Source organism: Pinus tabuliformis, chromosome 2_2, assembly GCF_031772625.1.
Source record: "Pinus tabuliformis cultivar Carrire ecotype Pingquan chromosome 2_2, CPIR1, whole genome shotgun sequence".
In the NCBI taxonomy this organism is placed as follows: Eukaryota; Viridiplantae; Streptophyta; class Pinopsida; order Pinales; family Pinaceae; genus Pinus; species Pinus tabuliformis.
Window position 1 is genome coordinate 639,486,927 of NC_142300.1, and position 21,614 is coordinate 639,508,540.

Below are 21,614 nucleotides of genomic sequence, written 5' to 3' on the forward strand. Positions count from 1 at the left end.
AAGGAACAAAGAAAGAAGTTAAAGCTCCATTTTAAATGATGCTCATAGACAGACTGTTAAATCAAGAAAGGTGATAGAATCAAGCTAACATGTAAAAGTTATCCTGTTTTGGGGAATATGGTGAAAAGTTTTACATGTGGACAGAAACGTGTAATTGAATAAGTCCCTATTGAAAATCCAGCAAGTGATAATTTGTGAGATAATTCTTGTGAATTGTGAAGATTTGGATAAGTACACAAATATGGCAGTAATAGAGAGATGAATCTCACATTTGAGCTTTTTTATCTAGCATTTTTATAAACTATCAACCCTAGGGTTTACTTTCGGCTCACCTATTAAATTTATGATCCTTTTACATGATCTCCATCGAATAGTTAAGTGGCAAATCAGATTTAGATGGATCTTCAAATTTTCTAGCCCATTTGGATTTTCAGGAAGTTAAAAAATTCAAGTTGATTTCATCATAGTACAAAAGAAGTCTGTTAAAACTATCAGGTCACTACAATTTTATTGTTTGCCTTCCATATTAGTGAATAATACTCACAAACAGAAAAGGGAGAAAACAGAAATGAAAAGAAATGCAGAAGGGTTCAAGTTGAAAGGCATACCAGTTTGATATGGTCCCTCGAGTGTAATATTGATCCATTCATATGGCCCGAAAATATCACTATCAGGAATTTGCCATCCAGCAAATAAATTTCGTATCCGTAGAATCTCACTTTTGTTTAGTTCTCTGACTGTTTGATTTATAGGAGGAAAAATCTTTAGGTTCATTGCCAGTCTAGGACCTGGCACCCAACTATATGTATCTATGGATACCTGATATAACTGCAGTTCCAACCCAGATGTGATATACTGTTCAAACATCTCAATATATGGAGGGAAATAGGTGAGACCAGGACTCTTCAGACGGTATCCTACTTCAATGGGAGCTGCACAAAAACAGTTGGTGTCCGGAACATATTCATAGTAGGGAGGTGCACATGAATTTACATTGCACATAGCATTGCTGTTATTGGAGCTTCCACCAGAATCTTCACTGCCATTCTCAGTACCGCAAAGCTTAGATATATCAATTATATTTGTTTGATTGCAGACAGGGTTCCCTTGCAGCCTGCCATTTCATCAAGGGAAACACATATTCACATGACAGGAAGAAAATAAAAACCAATGTTCTATGTTGAATACTTAGTTGTAAAACCTTCAGTAATAAAGCAGAATGTAGAGCAGGATGTTTTCGTCGTTGGTAATCCATAATGGCATTAGCTGAGGATCTAGAAGTAAATCTAACAAGATACATTAGGCTGTCACAATAACAAACGGCCTTTTTTTCTTCCATTCTCCAGTTCCCGACATTGGCTATTTTCTCTTCCAAATTAGAAGGTACATATATTCTAACTTTCTCATATCGATGGCAAGGGAACACAAAAAATGGCAATTTTCATATATATATATATATATATATATATATATATATATATATATATATATATATATATATATATATCATGGATGCTCTATAAAGGCTTCAATCTAAAGGAAAGAAATAACTGAAAAAGAACAAGGAAAGACCAAAATATTCTTACCTCAAAGTAATATTTGGAGGTTGATTGGCTAAATTATTTATATCAGTTATATTGGAAAGATCATTGTTTTGAAAGTCCCTGAAAATGTTCAACCAGCACGATTAGTGATTTAGCTTTAAACACCTAATTTACAACCAGCAAAGCAATATGTTACATAAAAATATCAATGATTGAAATATGCATGCATAGAAAAGAATTGCCACCTCAATTTAAAAGAAGCCATGCAAGGTGTGGATGGAAATAAATGCTAAATTTTCTGACCAGTAACTACATAAAACTTTTTATTAATAAAAAAACTTACAGAAATAGTCTTGCAGTCGAATTGAAAGAGATACTCAAGCCAATGTCAGATGGAACAGAACCAGTCAACTGATTGTTATCAAGTGATCTGTAAGAGAAAAAAGGTTTAAATAAGTACATGATTAGTGCTCCATATCCAGTAATTGTCTTGAGAAAGGACCTAAAGCTATAATTGTCTCAGTGCATTCTCTTTGAATCTATTTTTCCTTTCACAAGGGAAAACCCCCTACTTATTCATATTTTACTTTTATTTGTCAAGTTGAACAAAATTTTGGTGTAAAAGTCCCGTAAACCTCAAAAATGAATCAGTATAAGATCACTTTTTTTCTCTCCTTTGTATACCCCTTATTTGTCAAGTAACAACAATATTTGGTGATCCCATTTTGCTACAGAAATTTTCATGATGCCAGGGTTACGACTTAAGTGTTCATATTAGTGTCAATGTAATACAAAAGAAGAGACACATGGTTTACCGAAGCCACTTTATTGCCAGTACAAAGGGTTCTTACAATTTTTGGAGTAAAGGCAAGTCTGCAAAGCTTGATGGTATCGATCCGTTAAGTCTATTATATGATAGATCACTGCAAGACAACAAACCATAATAGATTGAAAATTTATAAGGATGCAAATCAGGATTGTAAATATGTGGAAATATTTCTAAGAGGCATTTCTTATGTCAGATTCATGACTGGACCTTAAGATATTTGTCCGAAAAAAACATGTGTAAATTTGAATCTGATCATTCTTACATGGTAGTAATGTTTGAGGAAAGCTTATTTGATGGAATAGAACCTGTCAACCCATTATGACTCAGATCTCTGCAAAATAAACAAGGACATTTAGCTTAAAACAATATATTTAATACATTAATCCATTTAACTGCTTGTAACATAAAACACCAACCTAAGTTTGATATCTTAGATTGGATATATCAATAATCTGAAAGGCAGTTCAGAAAAAGAAAAGTTGAACATATTTAATGGAGGTTAAAAGTGCATCTGAAAGGTTTTTGTTGAAATGCATTTCTCAACTTACAAATAGCCAAGAGCAGGTATGACACTAAAGTCTGGTATCGTTCCCTGTAAGCTACAATTTCTTAAGCTCCTGCATATAAAAGTCATCACAGATTAGACAAGTGTGCACACTAATGACCATTAGAAATATGGCTGGTTAGAAATCAATATAGAAGGGAAATCCTGAATCAATAAACAATAACTATGCAACTCTTCTAAATAATCAAATATATGCTTGAGTTGCATTTGAATATGACCTAAGAACCCAAGTATGTTTATTGTGTAGTAGGTGTTAGTGTTACACCTCATATTGCATGTAATATGAGGTTCTACATAGTGAGTTTCATCACATTGATGGAGATTTTCTACTGGTTCCTTGAAGCTTTTGGACTGACTTGGCGGGATGCATATTCATGGAGCCCCTCCTCTTCATGAAATCAGAATATTTGATGGAGATCTTTGTTCTGGTGGAATCTCACTTCTCAATGGTTGGATGATTGTGCTTGCTACTTGGTGCTCATCTCACATGTGCTTGCCCTCTTTATCACCCATTGGCTATATTTGTTGGTATCTTGAAGCATGTTATCTTATTATGATGTAGTCAGGGTTACTTGTTTATCATGGAGATGATGATGGTGTTAGGAGGTAGATGTTTCATCATGTTATCAATGTTTCCTAGTGACTTGGTAGGTTAATGTATGATAGAGTGGGTGTTCTACATGGCCCTCATGTTTTAGATGTATGATGGGGGACATTCTTGTTGATTTTATGGGTTAGCAACTCGTTATGTCCCCTTCTCTTATGATGTTTATATGGTAGTATGATGCATGTTGTTTTCGTGGTATTTCCCTAGGTGATATAATGATTTAGCATTTGCTACACATCACCAAGGTGGAATGTGTTTGATGAGGTTAGTACCCTCATTGATGTACTTTTTAATAAGTTTGATTTAGAGGGGAGAGAGGGGATACTACACATTATTTGATGGCGATCTAACATTTTCCTAAGGTTGGATGATGATTTTTGATGTAATAATCCTTTGGTGGTGGGGATTTATGTTTTGTTGTTATTGTTGACCATTCAAAACCACTTTAAGACTCCATGCCTGAGGATATGTCAAAGGCTTCAAGTACCATCATGTTGAAATTTCTAAGTCTAACCCGTTAGTAATTATCCTGCACTATCTTGTTTATTTCACCTACTTGTTTAATTACTGAACAAGTTATTTAACCATACAAATATTGAAATAAACGCAATGCAGTCTCAACCATCTATAGATCATCAACTGAAAGAAATAGATAAACATACAAGGGACACCGTTATTTTTGGACAATCGTCCCCAGAAAAACCCAACTTGGGAAAACAGTGCAGCAGTTCTAAGGGTTTTATTATGAAGCAACTTTTCTTGAGTACAACTAGGTGCCAAACTGGCTCACCAACAGAGAAATCTATCTGGCAGTAATACCTCTCTTTGGAAGCAGATATTCTGAAAGTCTGCTCCATGAAACTCTCTCCAGTACCTTTCTAAGGCTCTGCGTCAGCCTACAGAGGCTTTGCATTGGCTCCCTGGCCCTCTACGTCACCTACGCAGGCCCTTTGGCCCTCTGCGTGGCTCCTGTTGGCTCTGTGTTTGCCTCTCTACCTCTGCGTTGGTCTTCCGACACTATCCATGCCTCTCTGCTATGCACTCACTGCGCCTCGCTGCAACTCTAATCACTGGTTAGATTTCTCTCAACAAACCCCAGTCCAGAAAGTCGAACTGACTGATCAACTTGGTGTATCTCCAATTGACCCTCAAGCCTCCTCTTATACTTTTTTTGTTGAGTCTTCAACGGCTGAGATTACATCTTTAATCAACGGCTAAGATTAGGTTTGGCTTCATCCATGTCATTTAGAATCTTCTCACCCAGTTTTATATTAATACCCATTAATATTTTTATTTTCCTAAGTTTAGACTTAGGAACCAATTAAAAATATTAATTATTTTAATCTCTCTCTAACCGGGTGGAATTTCCCCAAACCATTTATGGGTCTTGGAGATCTCATGTGTTTTAACCTCTCCACCAATTTTCATGGCTAGAGCACATTCGATGCCACCCCAAATCAACACTCCCTCTTAGTGAGGAATGTGCTCTAGTAATGCTCCACCACTGAATATCACTCTGATCATCCGACACTGGTACCTACGCTGATGTTTAGCCTTGCTGCCCAACATCCTCTACACTGTTGCATCCTGTACTATTGCCCATGGCTTTGCCACTACCACTGCTACATCTGTACGGCATTTCCCTATGCATCTGCGTTGTTGCTGGTCCTTTCTCCCAACACTGCATCTACACTACAGCCCTCTCTCATCATGCTGCATCATGCTGCCCATAGCACTACCACTGCTATTGCTGCACTGCAACTCAATTACTGAGACGATGGTAACTGATGTACCCAACCACTTACATCCTTATCAAGCTAGAAGCCCTTCTGATGTTGAAGCTCTCTCTGCTGCTATCTTGTGCTCCCTCTGCATTGCTACAACTTTGTGCCTCTCACACTACTGTCAACACCTTTGTGCCTTCTTGCACTGCTGCGACCTCCTTTGTGCATCTCGCACTGCTGCAACCCTCTCTGCGCTACTAGGGACTATTGCACTCAAGCACTGTTTTGTTGCTCCATCCTCATCTTGCTTCTACCAACATTCGTCATCCTACTACTGTCACTAGGGGCTCCCGTAGCCGGATATGATCCAAGAGTTTGGGTACCTCAAAGATCCTGCCCCACATCTTCTGTAGTCCTTCTGACTACAGCTCGATGTCTCCCCACGTCCTCTCTAGAGATACATGAGCACTCATGGCACAATCATCATCTTCCTCTACCTCCTTCTCCACCTTAGCTGGCGTTGCCTTGGAGTCAGAAGCCTCTCCCTTATTCTTCTTCCTGGAACACTGGGTTGCATAATGGCCTAGCTCCCCACAGTTGAAGCACTTAATCTTGGAGATGTCCTTCTTCTTCCTCTTCCTCCTCTTTCTTGACCCGGGGTCCTTTTTCGCTACTTCCTGCCTTAGTCAGCCGTCTGATTTCTTGGCGAAGAGCTGCCCACAATTCTTCCCATCCTGGAAGATTCGCTCTACCCAAAATGGTTTGGACGAATGTCTCCCACTCCTTGGAGATTGCGTTCAGGGCGGTCCTCACCATTAACTCTTGATCCGGCGTGGCCCCTATGGAAGTCAGTTGGTCACGAATCTCCTGCAACCTACTAATGAAGTGATCTATCTGCTCCCACTTCTACATTTGATACGACCACAACTGATTCTCCACTAGCATCTTCCTCTGCACGAAAGTGCCTTGATACAATATCATCAAGGTATCCCACATTTCCTTTGTTGTATTCTTCTTGGCAATATGTTGAACGACATGATCCTTGACCCCATCAAGGATTATGCACTTTGTATTGGCCATTGCATCCTCGTACCTTTCGTTATCAGTTGGGTCGACTGGGATAGCCACGGTTCTCAAGGCGAAGGCCTTGATGCAATGTCTATCGAGAACAGACGAGATCCTAGCCTTCGAGATGACAAATTTGGATGCTCCGTCCAACCTGTCCTCATCCCTCAGTCTGTTCATTGCCATCTCTGCTCTTCCTTTCGACTCCTCTGAGTCTCTACTTCCCTCCTGGAAGTTCTCTATTTGACTCCTTCTGAGTCTCTACTTCCCTCCTGGAAGTTATCTTCTGCCAACAGTCAAATCGTACCTCTCCGATCCCCTTTGCTCCTACAACACTGATCTGGATTTCTTGGCTAGAAATCCGCCTAGGTAGCAACTCCCTCTACCTTGGTTTTGTCTCGTTAGGTACTATTCTGCTTCGATAGCAACAACACCCCACCAGCTTTACAATCCACAATCTGCCCACAACTTCCTATGCCCCAGCAACTGAAGAAACTAAGCCTCTTGGCTCTGCGCAATCCCAACAAGGTTGAATCACTCTTGTGGCCAACTGCATCACTCCTACTTGGCTGAGAAGGATGATGTGGCTCCTTGTGAGCCTCTTATGCCTTCCTCTGCCTCTGCGTTGGCCTCTCTCTAGCTCGAAATGATGACACAGGCCCTTCTGCGTCACTACTTCTCTGTTGCTTTCTGCTTAGGAACAACTTCTGTCTCTCGGGACAGTTGTTTCTGCTGCAAATTCTTTGATTCAGCTGGTGCTTTCAGCTCTCCTGAGATCTGTAATGCTCTGATACCATGTTGAACTTTCTAAGTCTAACCCGTTAGAAATCTTCCTGTACTATCTGGTTTATTTCACCTACTGGTTTAATTGCTGAACAAGGTATTTAGCCATATAAATATTGAAATAAACAAAATGCAGTCTCAACCATCTACAGATCATCAACTGAAAGAAATAGACAAACACACAAGGGACACCATTATTTTTGGACAATCGCCCCCGAAAAAAACCAACTTGGGAAAACCGGTGCAACAGTTCTAAGGGTTTTATTATTAAGCAACTTTTCTTGAGTACAACTGGGTGCCAAACTAGCTCACCCGACAAAGAAATCTATCTGGCAGTAATACCTCTCTTCGGAAGTAGATATTCTGAAAGTTTGCTCCACAAAACTCTCTCCAGCACCTCTCTGAGGCTCTGCGTCAGCCCTCCTGGCCTCTGCGTCAGCCTAGAACCCCCTGCGTCAGCCTACAGAGGCTCTGCGCTGGCTCCCTGGCCCTCTGCATCACCTACGCAGGCCCTCTAGCCCTCTGCGCAGTCACTCTGGCCCTTTGCGTGGCTCTTGCTGGCTCTACATCTAAATCTGCATTGGTCTTTCGGCATTATCTCTGCGTCTCTGCTATGCACTCACTGCCCCTCGCTGCGTCGTGCGACTCTGATCACTGGTTCGATTTCTCTCAACAAACCCCGCTTTAGAAAATCGAACTGACTGATCAACTTGGTGTATCTTCAACTAACCCTCAAGCCTCCTCTTATACTTCTTTTGTTGAGTCTTAAACGACCAAGATTACATCTCTAATCAATGGCTAAGATTAGATTTGACTTGATCCATGTCATTTAGAACCTTCTCACCCAGTTTTATATTAATACCCATTAATATTTTTATTTTCCTAAGTTTAGACTTGGAAACCCATTAAAAATATTAATTATTTTAATATCTCTCTAACCGGGTGGAATTTCCCCAAACCATTTCTGGGCCTTGGAGATCTCATGTGCTTTAGCCTTTCCACCAATTTTCATGGCTAGAGCACAACCGATGCTACCTCAAATCAATACATCAAAGTTCATATATCATCAAAAAAATTTAACTCTATCTTCTTTTTCTCATCTTCTTCTACATTGTACTCAGATTTTGCAAGCCCTACAGGGACGTTGTAAAGTGATACTCGTGTGATGAATTGAGTCATGTAATAGGCCTAGGTAACTTGGGACACTGTCATCAAGTGAGTTTACTCTGGGAGGTCTTTATTACTTGGTTAATTATTGGTACTTTCTAGCACCTAATAATTAATTGAATGTTTTCCACCAAGCTATAACCCCAAAGTCGGAGTGTGGCTTGCTGGCAAGGCCTTGGATGAGTCCTACTATCTAGAGTCATTGTATATTATCATACTCTATCACTCGTAAAATTTCGTGTAATTTGATTAGGTCTAGGGGTCAATTTTATTAATTTTTGAAATTTCCTGCAGGACGGAAATTTTAATAAATTCTTATTGTAAAATGCGCTCAAAATTACACCTCTACTCCTCAACTTTCTACTAAGACATACTTTGAGGGGTAAAAATATAAGTTCTAGACCCTCAAAACCATTTTTCCTAAGTTTAGTGGAAAATGTAGCAATAAATTAACCCAACAATTAAATAAATGGAAAAAAAATAAATATCCAAACATGCCAAAATGATGTGGAAATGAGGTGGAAATTCATCTTAAGGTCAAAGTCAAATTAGAAAGTGATGTGGACTCCACCTAGGTGACAAATCAAGGAAATCAAATTTCTCAAGGAATGGACCACTGGTTCCAAAGACAAAATCACATTTTTTGAGGAGATAACTCAAGTCTTGAGGAGTGTGTTAGTTTTTGCAGCATCAGATGTGTTCTAGTCTTGAAACTTATTGGACAAGCTAGATTACATGCGTTCTCCATAACCCAAAAATCCTTTCTGGAAATTCCACCTAAAAGTGTCTCAATTAGATTATTAGCCAATTTTTAAATATTTCCCAAGTCCAAACTTAGGTAATATGGTTAATTAATCAATATTAATTGAGATAAGGTGAGAATCATCTAGAAAATCACAGATATCGACAAGGAATTAATATGGGTCATCAATTGTATTTTAATCTTGTTCGTTGGTTCCCCAACAGAAGATTATAAGAAGTTGATGTGTAGATGGAGAACACATTGGAGACAATTGAGAAGTTTGATTTCCTTGGCAGTTTGAATTCCAGAGAGCAACAGCAATTGCTGGAGAGCCAGAGATCGAAGCAGAGATAGTGATGGGTAGGGACAGTGAGGCTGGAGGAAGTTTTCCATATCTAGCGAGTGCATTTGGAGAGAGGCTGAAGTTTCTCCAGGAGGTTGCGCAGTCCTAGCACAGAAGCCTTAAAGGGCAATTCAATTTGCTGAAGAGGGAAGACGTTTTCAGCACTAGAGGCCAGACAGAGGTTCCAAAGTGTCGGAGAGGCATTTTCCCAGCTAGAAACAGGCAAGGTGACTTCATTAGCAGACAATTTGGGCAGCGAGTGTGGCAGGCAACTTCAGGTTGACGCAGAGCCTGTGCAAGCCCAATTGGATGGCTTGCTTTTTAGTAGCAGTCAAGTGTCGGGATTGCTTAAAGTGAGGGTAATTTCCCTCAAGATATTTTTTCTAGTATTTTCTCTGTAAGATTGCTAGTTTTTTGCATCCAGATTGTACTCAGAATTTCTCATTGCTGCATAATAATAAAAACTCTCAGTTGTTGTACCGATTTTCCCAAGTTGGGTTTTTCTAGGAACATTTGTCCAAAAATAACTGTCTAAATTTTATGTGTGTGTGCTAGATTTTCTCATTTTCCATCGTTATTTTCTTCTATACTTTATTTGTGAAAATCACAATGTGAATTATTGGATATTTGTTTTAGTAGACAACAAATAAATTGTTAAATAAATTAACAAATAGAAAATTAATTTCCAATTGTTGTGATAGATGAAATTTTTACATGGTATCAGAGCATAAGTAATCAACCGAGAAGCTCAGAAGCGAAGATGGAAATTTTGTTGTTCAAAGAGAGCAGCAAGCCGAAATTCTCAAAGGTTGTGCAATACCTAGACAAGCAGATCGAATTGTTGGACAAGGGTTCAATTTTTCCGTTGCAAGTTGGTAGAAAAGTCGATTTGCCCAAGATAGTGGTTCTAGGAGTCAGAGGGAGCAGTAGCAGCGCAAAGTTTCGCTGAGAAGATTCCCTGGTTGGACGCAAGGGGTTTTGCAGCAACTTGCAGCAACAAAATCAGTGTCGAGTGGAAGAGAAAAGCACACACAAAACAGGGAAAATTTCTCTTAGGGGACTTTGAGTTTTAGAAGTTTGATTTTTCCTGGCAGGATTGGCAGTGGCAGCTAGCAAGACTGCACATTCCAGAAGGGAGTAGGAATAGCAGAGCAGCAGCCTAGTTGAGGAAATATGGAGTTTTCGACGAGTTTGTTGAGATGGCCACAACTGGAATTAGAGATCAAGATAGGTTGGAGGGAGCCACCAACTATGTGATCTGGAAGGCTAGGATGTCCTTCCTTCTAGATTAATATGGCTTGAAAGCCTACGTGGACAATGTGGTAGAAACTCCCCAGGATGCGAATCAATTGAAGGAGTAGAAAAAGGAAATGGCAAAGACAAGAATACTACAAGGGAAATGTGGGAAGCTCTCTCCATGCTATATCAGAGTTCCTCAAAGCAACGGAAGATGTTTCTCTAAGAGAAGTTGAGAACCATCAGAATGTAGAAGGGTGAAGGCATAGATCCCTTCCTCACTCGGATTTAGGAGGTCCGAGATGAGCTAGCAATCGTTGGGGAGGCTCCCCAACCTACAGAGTTTGTACGATTGGCACTAAATAGTGTCTCAAAAGATTGGCAAGTGTTTGTCCAAAACATATTGGGCAAAGACACTTTGCCTGGTTGGAACAGAATATGGGTTGATTTGTGGTAAGAGGAATTGAGACGAGCTCTAGTAAAGAGCAAGATTAGTGGTAGCAGCAGTGTCAGGCCAGGCAGTAACTCTCCAAAGGCAGAAAAACTGATTTGTGTGTTTATTCCATAGGTATGTTATTGTTTTATACATTAGGAGTGATTGTTCAGTTCATCTTCCGATCACTGTTCACATTCCTGATTTATTTATTTTACAAATTCCCCAATCATGAAGATTAGGTGTCAACATTCCCCCCCTTAATCTGGAGGGATGTTGGTGAGTCCAAGCATCATTCTGAATCGTTCAAGCTTTTCCTTTCCAAGTGCTTTGTTGAAGATGTCTGCAATTTGCTCATTTGTGGAACAATGACGGAGATGAATTGTTTTGGCCTCAACATGATGTCGAATCAGATGATATTTAGTATTGATATGCTTTGTTCGATCATGGAACTTTGGATTCTTGGCCAACTTTATTGTAGAGGTGTTATCAATCATGAGTGGAGTTGATTGTACTTGTTTTACCTGCAAATCTTCAAAAAATTTCCTGAGCCACACAATTTCTTTCGTTGCTTCAGCTGCTGCCATGTATTCTGCTTCAGTTGTGGAATCTGCTGGAACTGATTGTTTGCGTGATCTCCAGGAGACAGCTCCTGATCCAAGACTCATAGCATATCCTGAAGTAGATACCCCAGTTTCTTTGTCTCCATCGAAGTCTGAATCAGAGTATCCAATCAAGCTGAAGTCGTCCACCTGTGTATACTTGATTCCAAGGTCTTGAGTTCCCTTCAAGTACCTTAGAACTCTTTTTGCAGCAGGCCAATGTCCCTCACAAGGCTTTTGCATGAACCTGGAGAGGATTCCAATTTCCAACAGTAAATGAAATGTTTGGTATGGTAGTAGTGAGGTAGATGAGACTTCCTACAAGCTGTTTATACTTTGTTGCATCCTCAAATTCCTTTCCTTCAATAGATGTGAGCTTTAAGTTTTGTTCCATTGGAGTAGAAAGAGGATTGCACTCTGTCATGCCAAATCTGTTTAACAAATCTCCAATGTATTTCTTTTGAGAAAGAAATATGGATTTTGGATGTTGGGTTACTTCAATGCCAAGATAGTAATGAACATAGCCCAAATCAGTCATTTCAAAACTCTTCCCTAATTCCTTCTTTATGGATGCAATGTAGCTTTCATTGTTCCCTATCATTAAAAGATCATCTACATATACCACAAGATACACAACTGTTTTGCCAACTTTCTTGACAAATAAAGTTGCATCATCAAGATCAAAATGATTGAAGTTGAGTTTCAGAAGATGCTCAGTTAGTTTTTATACCAGGCTCGTGGTGCTTGTTTGAGGCCATACAAGGACTTCACAAGTTTGCATACTTTATGTTCATGTCCTTTCACAGCAAATCCTTCAGGCTGGGACATAAAAACATTCTCTTTTAGATCTCCATTCAAGAATGCAGTTTTTACATCCATTTGATGGACTTTCCAACCGTTCTGAGCAGCTAGTGCAAAGAGTGTCCAGATGGTGGCCCATTTTGCTGTGGGGGCAAAAGTTTCCTCATAATCGACCCCTTCCTTCTGTGCAAAGCCTTTTGCCACAAGCCTAGCTTTGTGCTTGTCAAGTGAGCCATCAGCTTTGTACTTGTTCTTGTAGACCCACTTGCAGCCAGTTGGTTTGGTTCCAAATGGAGGATCAACCAGCTTCCAAGTGCCATTCTTTATGAGAGCATCATACTCCTTTTGCATTGCTTCTTTCCATTCATCATGAGAAGCAGCTTCTTTGAAGGAAGTTGGTTCAAAATCTGTAGACAAGTTCAATTCACAATCATAAGTAACATCCATATCAACAGGTGAATTAGAGTCATCTACATCACCTCCATTTTGTCGGTTTGAATTTCTGGTTCCTGTTTTTCCAATTTCATCAGGATGAACACTTTCAAGTGTCTTTGTCAGCCACTTTGGGGGACCTTTCTGAGATGGTCCGGGCTGCTCTGTTGATTGAGTTGGGACTGAATCAAGATTGAGTCTCCCAATTCTATCAATTACATCACTTAAAGCATCATCCGTTGTTGGAGTTTCATGCAGGGGAGATTGTTCTTCAGAAGATGATTCCACATGTTGATCTAGTATAGGAATCCCCCCTTCAAGATGTGGAATCTGATTATCAAATTCTTGAAATGATTTCGTTTTTGCAAATCTATCCAAGCGATCAAGTTGCCGCTCAACAACATTGTCAGATTTGGATGATTCAAGAAAAATGACATCTCTAGATACAACACACTTTTTATTTACTTCATCATAGAGGCGGTATGCTTTAGAGGTGTTTGAATACCCCAGGAAGATACACTTACGACTTCTAGCACCAAGTTTGTTTCTATGTACCTTTGGTGTCAAAGCATAATAGGTGGAACCAAAGATCCTGAGATGTTTTACCGAATGAACATGTCCATACCACAATTCATAAGGAGTCTTGTTTCTTATAGCATTAGATGGACATCTATTCTTTATATATGCAGCACATAGAACAGCATCAGCCCAAAACATTATCTTTACATTTTTGAAGAAAAGCATGGATCGTACCATATTCAAAATTGTTCTATTCATTCTTTTAGCTACACCATTCTGTTGGGGATTATAAGGTACAGTTGTTTGATGTTTGATCCCATGTTGGCGAAGATAGTTTTCAAATTCATTTGATGTATATTCTTTTCCATTATCAGTGCAAATAGACCCAATATGAGATTGTGCATCATTTTCAATCCATTTATGAAAATTCTTGAATGTTTGAAAAGCATCAGATTTGTTCTTCAATAAATAAACCCAACACATTCTGGTGTAATCATCAATAAATGTCATGATATATTTATTTCCATTTGCAGAAGGAACAGGCATTGGACCACATAAATCTGAATGAATGAGTTCAAGCTTCCTATGTGCTCTTGAATGTGAATCATGAAAAGACTGTTTGCTATGCTTTCCTAGAATGCAAGCATCACATTGCTTATGTTTCGTAGGAATTGTAGGCAAACCAGCAACACCATTTTTCTTCAATAAGCGGAGACTGTCATAGTTTAAATGTCCAAATCTAGCATGCCATAATAAACTTGATGGAAGTGTACCTTATTCATGATGAGAAATATATGAGAAATGTTGTGCATGAGCAGAGGTTCCTTGCAGTTTGAGAAGTCTTTCTTCTTCTATTCCCCTCATGACAAGTGAGTGGTCAGATGCTTTTCTTACCTCAAGCTTGCCATCAAACATATGAATGGAGTGACCTTGCTAGCGGATGTGGACCAAGGACAGCAAGTTTCTCTTGAGTTGTGGGAGATATAGAACATGATCCAGAAGAAAGTCTGGAAGACCAGGCAGTTTAACCCTGATTGTGCCAAGCCCTGATGGCTTGATTTTTGACTGATCTGCAAAAGATACTGCACCATCAACATTGTCAGTGAAATCTTCAAAAAAATCTTTTCTATGAGTCATGTGACAGGTTGCTCCTGAATCAAGCAACCAATCATTTTTCGAAGAAGTGAAGCATTAAACAAATCTTCATTTACTCCAATGTTACATTGTGTCTCAATATAGTGAGCGGATTCAGGTGCTTTACCTTTGTCTTTATCATCAGTTTTACCTTTTCTGCTGGTTTCTTTTCTGCTCAATTTTGTCCCATGGTAGCTTGCATGTAGAAGCATCATGTGATCCATTTCGTTTGCAGCGAATGCAATGCAGATCTGCTTTTTCTCCTTGAGAATGTCTGCCCCCCTGCCTCTGAAGTATCTTCCTCTTCCTCTTCGTCCACCTCTTCCTCTTGTAGAATCTTGAGCAGGATGCTTTTCTTTATGAGCAAGGCAAACAGTCTCTTCAGAAGATTCAGGGACTGTCTTCTTTCCAAAGGCTTTCTCTCTTTCAGCAAATTTTTTCACAAGAGAGTCAAAGGTTATATCTTTAAGATTTCCATTTGCTTGTAAAGACTCAAGATAATTGGAGTAAGTAGGATAGAGTGCCTTGAGAAAAGCAATAAGAGGGATATCCAGCTCAACCTTAGTGGATTTAATATCATGCATTATGGATTTTACTTCAGATGCAAGAGCAAGAGGATCATTATTTTTCAGTTCAAGAGTGAAGAGTTTAATCATGAGCTGAACAACTTCAAGTGCAGAATGTGAGTCATAGAGTTCTTTGAGCTTTTGTAAAGCTTTAAAGGCAGTTGAATATGATGAAATATGGCGACTTACTTCTTCATTTACAAATGTTGCGATTAATGCATATGCTTTGTTGTTCTTGTTATCCCAAATGACGAGCTCTTTATCTGATATAGGCTGTACTGGGTCATTGTCTCCTTCTCCAACACACTCCCAGTTGAATATGATGAAATATGGCGACTTACTTCTTCATTTACAAACGCTGCGATTAATGCATATGCTTTGTTGTTCTTGTTATCCCAAATGACGAGCTCTTTGTCTGATGTAGGCTGTACTGGGTCATTGTCTCCTTCTCCGACACACACTCCCTTCCACAACTCATTGGAGATGAGGGTGTGTTTTATCATCCGGGACCATTCAGGATAGTTCTCCTTGCCAGTGAGAACTATTCCTACCATAGAGATGATTGAATGCATTCTGTAAAAAAAATACTTCTGCCAAAAAAAAAACTTCCTTAGGTTACAGCCTTATGCACTATATTTTCTTCAAATCCCTCTAATGTTTGATAGAAGCATCAACATTTCATTGTACATATCACTTCAATATATCACTTTAATGCTTTAACTTTTCAACGCAGCATTACCATTCAAATGATAAAAAAAATTGTGCAATACTACTATGTTTTGAATGATATATAAAACACGCAATACCACAAATGCTTTGATATATAAACCACTTTGAATGATATATAAACTGCTTATATAAACTGCGCAATACTATGAACTCAACATGGTATCATTTACATTGAAGTTTGAGCCGGGACAGAACCAATCCTAACCACCGTCTTGGTAGTCCGCAATACCAATGACACACACGTACAAAAGCCTACTCGCAGAGCCCTTCCCTTTCTCACGAACATATGCGCGGAGGTCACACGTGTCGGCCACGTTCACTCTTTGGTTTAAGAGCCCAGAGGCCAGTGAGTAACAAATCCAGTGTTGAGCGGATGCAATGTCGGCCAATGTCGGGCATCTCAGGCCATCAATATATTGGAGAAATGAGGAACAATCAGTGCAGCACTTGCATAATATGGGTTCTAAAGATCATAAACTCCATATTTATCCTCGTTGGGATCGCAATGATCTGGTATTCGCTGTGGATGCTTAAGCAGTGGTATGTTACCGAACAAATTCAAATGGTGCTGCACGGAGCTCCAGCTCGTCCCAGCTTTATTTACACATTTTTGTCAATGGGAATGATTTTATGTTTCGTAACATTCATTGGACATATTGCTATTGAAACTATAAACCGCAACTATCTTGCTATTTACATATTCTTCAAATTTTTTCCATGGCGACGGGTGGCAGACACATAGGAGCTTATACAAACACCGTCCAAGGCAAACAGCGTTCAAGGCAAACCGCGTCCAAGGCAAACACAAATAGCGCGTTCAAAACATAAACAAGGCATATACAAACACTGTTACCAGCTTTAATGCACTGCGCATTCAGAACGATGATACCACACTCTTATCAGGCAGCGTTCAACAGTCCAGCTGCGCCCTCCACGATGGAGATTTGCATCACCGGAATGGCACCAAAATCTGGATTCCACGTCTCAAAAACCTTCCCAACTGGTAAGAGGATGAAAACCCTGGATCAGGCAGCATTCAACGATGGATGAAAACCCTGGATCAGGCAGCGTTCAGCAATCTTGTCGATGGAATCCCTCAGAACGGTGAGAGCGTTAGGTGAGAGAACGTTAACAACCATGAGCGTTGGGTCCAACGCATCTCTGGGCATGTCAGGCCAACGACAGAGGCAGAACAATGCTCATCACTGAGGCAGTGGCAGACTGTTTCAGGACAGAGGCAATGGCAGAGATGAAGGGAGTTACGACTATTTTTAGGACTGGCTCTGATACCATGTCAGGCCAGGCAGTAACTCTCCAAAGGCAGAAAAACTGATTGGTGTGTTTATTACATAGGTATGTTATTGTTTTATACATTAGGAGTGATTGTTCAGTTCATCTTCCGATGACTGTTCACATTCCTGATTTATTTATTTTACAAATTCCCTAATCATGAAGATTAGGTGTCAACAAGCAGAGGAGAATGTGGCCCTTGCATCGAAGGGTCCTAGTCAGGGGCAGGGGGAGCAAAAGAAGAAGAAAAAGGACTTGTCAAAGGTCAAGTGCTTCAGATGTGGTGAGCTTGGTCACTACAGTACGTAGTGCCCTCTCAGAAAGAAGGACAAGCGGAAGCAACAGGACCAGGTGGTAGCATCAACCGAGATTGACAAGTTGTCCTCCAGGTTGGAAGAAGACTTCGCTATGATGGCAGCCATACCTCCAGGAGTGAGGTGGGAAGACATGGCGATGTAGTCCAGAACTGTAGAGATTGGGCAGGATCCTTGAGGTGTCCTCCTCATGGATCTGTTACCACTCAAACTAATAGGGGTCCTAGGCAGGAATCCTAAAGGGACAATTACTAGGTCAATGGAAACAATGGAGCAATAGCCCACTGTCACCTCAACTAAAGCTCCCTACTCTTTACGGACTTTCACAGATGGGAGTGTGAAAATTCGAGAATCCCTGAATCATTACTATAGCAAACTGATATTACTTCTCCTACTTGTTAATCCATGCAAGTTATTTACAGTGTTCTACTGTAAATATCGAAGTAAATACAACTGCAACCTTCACAACTTTAAGTAATATGTGAAAACAAGAACTGAGCAAGAAAGAAATCGCACACACAAGTGACACCGTTATTTTTGGACCAATGTCCCCAAAAAAACCAATGTGAGAAAATCGGTGCAGCAACTGAAGGTTTGTATTATTAAGCAGTAATTTTTTAATACAATCTTTGGATGCCTTACTGGCTATCCAATATAGAGAATCTAACCAGCAGAGAGATGAGTGAGAAATACCTCAGACTATAACTAGAGATTCAATATTGAAACAAACTCTGGATGGCAAGCCCCACACTCCTGCGTTGCCTTTGCATCAGCCTACGCAACTCAGCGTCACAGCTACTAGGCTCTGCGTCACCCTTCTTGCTGATCGATTTTCCTTTGGAACTTCGAATTTCTGCCTTCCCGGTCTCACACCCCAGCTCTTGGCTCTAGAACTCGATCCTCCAGCAAATTTTGAATCTCCTCTCAAGCTCTGCGCTGCCTCAGCGTGGCTCTATGTTGCCCAGCATGACTCTACATTACCTCTTCTGGATCTCTCTCTACCTCCTCTACGACGTATCCCCGGGTCAAGAAACCTTCCTCCAAAAACTATCCCGGCCCCTCACTGCAAGAAACCACCTCGATCACTTCTTTGGAAACTATTGCATTGCGCTCTTCAAAAATCGATCTCTTGATCTCTTACTCGATGTCTTTTCCAAATACCCATCAAGCCTCCTCTTATAATCTTATCATTGAGAACCAACGGCCCAGATTAGATTCTAATCAATGGCTTCGATCATTTTAGCTTTATCCTCGTCTTCTTCTAGAAGTTTCACCCCCAGTTTGATTAATACCCTTTAATTATTTTAATTTCCTAAGTTTAGACTTAGGCCTCCAATAAAAATAATTAATTATTTTAATAAAACCTTCTCCGGATGGAATTTCCCAAAATGATTTATGGGTATTCGGGAATACATGTTTCCAAGTCTCCCTGCAAATTTTGAGGCTTAGAGCACATCCGGTGCTACCAGAAATCAACAGGGAGGAGACCCGGTATGATAAGGATCACAAAGATGAATAGATCAAAGATAGGATGAAGGGTGATCCTAGAAGCCTATTCACAAGAGAGACTCAAAATTGTGGCTTGTTTGTCTTGGAAGACAAGATGGAAGGCTCTCTAGGAAGGGCTTCCTGAGAATTTCAAGGGTTAGGTTTTGAATATGTGTCTTATAAAGGAAATCCCTAAGCCCTAGAATTATTGTGGAAACTTGGGTTCCAGGGGATCTTTGAAGAATTAACCTTGATAGTGCATAGGACCACACGGAACCAAGTAATCCCGAGGTCAGGTCAAGAGGAAGGAGTTTAGCAACCAATGATAGACTTGACCTCAAGAAAGGAGGAGAAGGGGATTAAAGAATTGATTTTCAGTTGAAGCAGCAAAATGATCCCTATGAGGAGCTAGCCTAGGGAAACTTAGGGCCAAAACCAATCTCGAGGCTACAGTTTGGGATATCTCACAGCCCCACCGTCACAATTTCATCAAATTTGGAGGAGGCCTAGGAGAGACACCAGTGCAGTTGAGGCCAAGAGATCGAAGTTTTTCTATGGGTGGTTTGTCAGGAAAATGATGCCCTAGGAGCCCTAATGTGGCTAGACCTAGAATAAAGAAGGAGAGGTGAAGAAAAATGTTTCTTTAGGTGATCACCTTATGGTAGACCAGTGCCTAATCCTTTGGGGAGATTGAAGTCAAGAAGAATATCAAGATAGACTTTGTTTCTAGGTCAAAGAGACTCTAAGATCAACTTCGCTTGTCATTAGGGCAAAGGAGAGTGACTTTAAAAGCTTTTATACTTCGTTTTGCAAGGTGAAGTGTCTTATCAAGTTAAATTCAACCATAGAATTATCCCTAGGAGAATTTGTTCAACAAATGGCCCACACATAGAGGTATGCTATATAGAAACATAATTCCACAATTTTGCAATAAATGCATGCAACAACTAGCCCTAGTATAGCGAAAATCTCTTTATCAATGTATGTGACAGACTAAAAGAATTAATAGAATTAAATTTGTAGTTAATGTTGATTTTTGGTAGCATTGGATGTGCTCTAGCTCCGAAATTTTGTGGAGGGCCTAGAATACATGAGATCTGCAGAACCCAGAAATCGTTTGGAGAAATTCCACCCGAATGACGAGTTATTAAAATAATTAATATTTTTAATGGGTTCCTAAGTTTAAACTTAGGAAAATAAAAATATTAATGGGGATTGTTAGGGGCACAAGGCGAGCTACCTTGATCACCATATCTATCTGTAAAAGCATTGATGATGTCTTGTAAAAAAGCGAACGAATCTTCAGGACAATTATAAAACCAATTCAAAGCATCATCCTCTAAAGAAAAGGCAAATAGACGCATTTTGACATCTTCATGTTTATATTGGGGAGAACTACAATATTTGATTATTATATGAGTAAACATGCGTAGATTCTTTCTAACAGCGACTGAATCACCACCCAAGAACAAAGGCAATTTATGAATGGCCTCTTCCGGCATATCATGGAGAAAATTAGTAAAATGACACGGGGTAAACAAGTCATCCATGGTGACTTGCTTAAAGGGATAAGGAGGGACCAAATGGATGCTAGAGAGAGACCCCTGCTCAAGAAAATCAAGAGATCCACAAGAAGCGAGCTTCTAGTATAAATTCTTGTAAGAAATGAAAGAAGTGGAGTCGTCACTTGAACATGAATCTAGCTCTAGGATCCAAAAGGCAAAAACAACTAGATATAAGGGAGGGCTTCTTGTCTGAGAAATAATGGATGAATAAGTGGAGTCGCCACCCAAACAAGAAACGAACCGAAATGTCCAGGTGCTAAAAGTGCAGATGAAACGATTAATGAGATGACAAAAAATAAGGTGATGAAAAGATCAAATGACGCCAAAAAATGTTGGTGTTGCCGGCTAAAATGAACGATAGAAAGATGAAAGATGAATGTCGTAGAGCCAAGGCCCAATAAATTGGTCCCCAGCAACGGCGCCAAAAAATGTTGTGCCGTTTGATGGGCTAATGAATGGTGGAAAAGGTTAGATGATTAGAAGAATGTCGTGAGGACCAAAGACAGAAAAAACTCTATCCCCGACAATAGCACCAAAAAATGTTGTCATTGCCGACTGAAATGAAAAGATGAGAAATGAGAAGAATGATGAGGAAATGTTGTTGAAATGTCGAGAATAAAATGTCCCCGGCAACGATACCAAAAAATGTTGGCGTTGCCGATAAAAATGATAAAGATGATATGAGGAGAATGACAATAAAATGTCGTTGAACCCCCGAGAATAAAATATCCCCGGCAATGGCGCCAAAAAATGTTGTGTCGCTTAACGGGCTAATGAATGGCAGAAAAGATTAGATGATTAGAAGAATGTCGTGAGGACCAAGGATAGAAAAACTCTATCCTCGGCAACGACGCCAAAACATGTTGTCGTCCAAAGTGTACACCTAAGGCACAACGCTCAGAATAGGGGTTGTCACCTTGATCCCTACTCACTCCATTTAGACTCTCTCCTAGCTAAGTCGAGGGGGGTAGTCCCTAAAGGTAATAATGAAGGGAAAACTTGTTGGAACAACAAGTTCTAGGAGATCTGAGGCAAGGCAATTACTTCTTTAGGTAGCTTGAATTAAGATTAAAGGGTAAGTTATTAAATTGAGCAATGTGAGACAGATAACTTCAGTTAGGATGATACTTAAGATG

The 21,614-nt window shown here is 39.9% G+C and overlaps 1 protein-coding gene across 2 annotated transcripts in view; it reads right to left on the minus strand.

Moving 5' to 3' along the window:
* LOC149194248 (putative LRR receptor-like serine/threonine-protein kinase At1g06840) overlaps window positions 1-21,614 on the minus strand; it is a 281,247-nt gene that overhangs the window by 103,183 nt on the left and 156,450 nt on the right. For both annotated transcript variants that reach the window (XM_089405064.1, XM_089405065.1), the window contains 6 exons: window positions 2,922-2,990; window positions 2,636-2,704; window positions 2,396-2,467; window positions 1,888-1,974; window positions 1,587-1,664; window positions 609-1,114 (listed from right to left, as the gene is read on the minus strand). In XM_089405064.1, coding sequence (XP_089261190.1) covers window positions 609-1,114; window positions 1,587-1,664; window positions 1,888-1,974; window positions 2,396-2,467; window positions 2,636-2,704; window positions 2,922-2,990 — 881 coding nt within the window. The remainder of the gene's footprint in view (window positions 1-608; window positions 1,115-1,586; window positions 1,665-1,887; window positions 1,975-2,395; window positions 2,468-2,635; window positions 2,705-2,921; window positions 2,991-21,614) is intronic.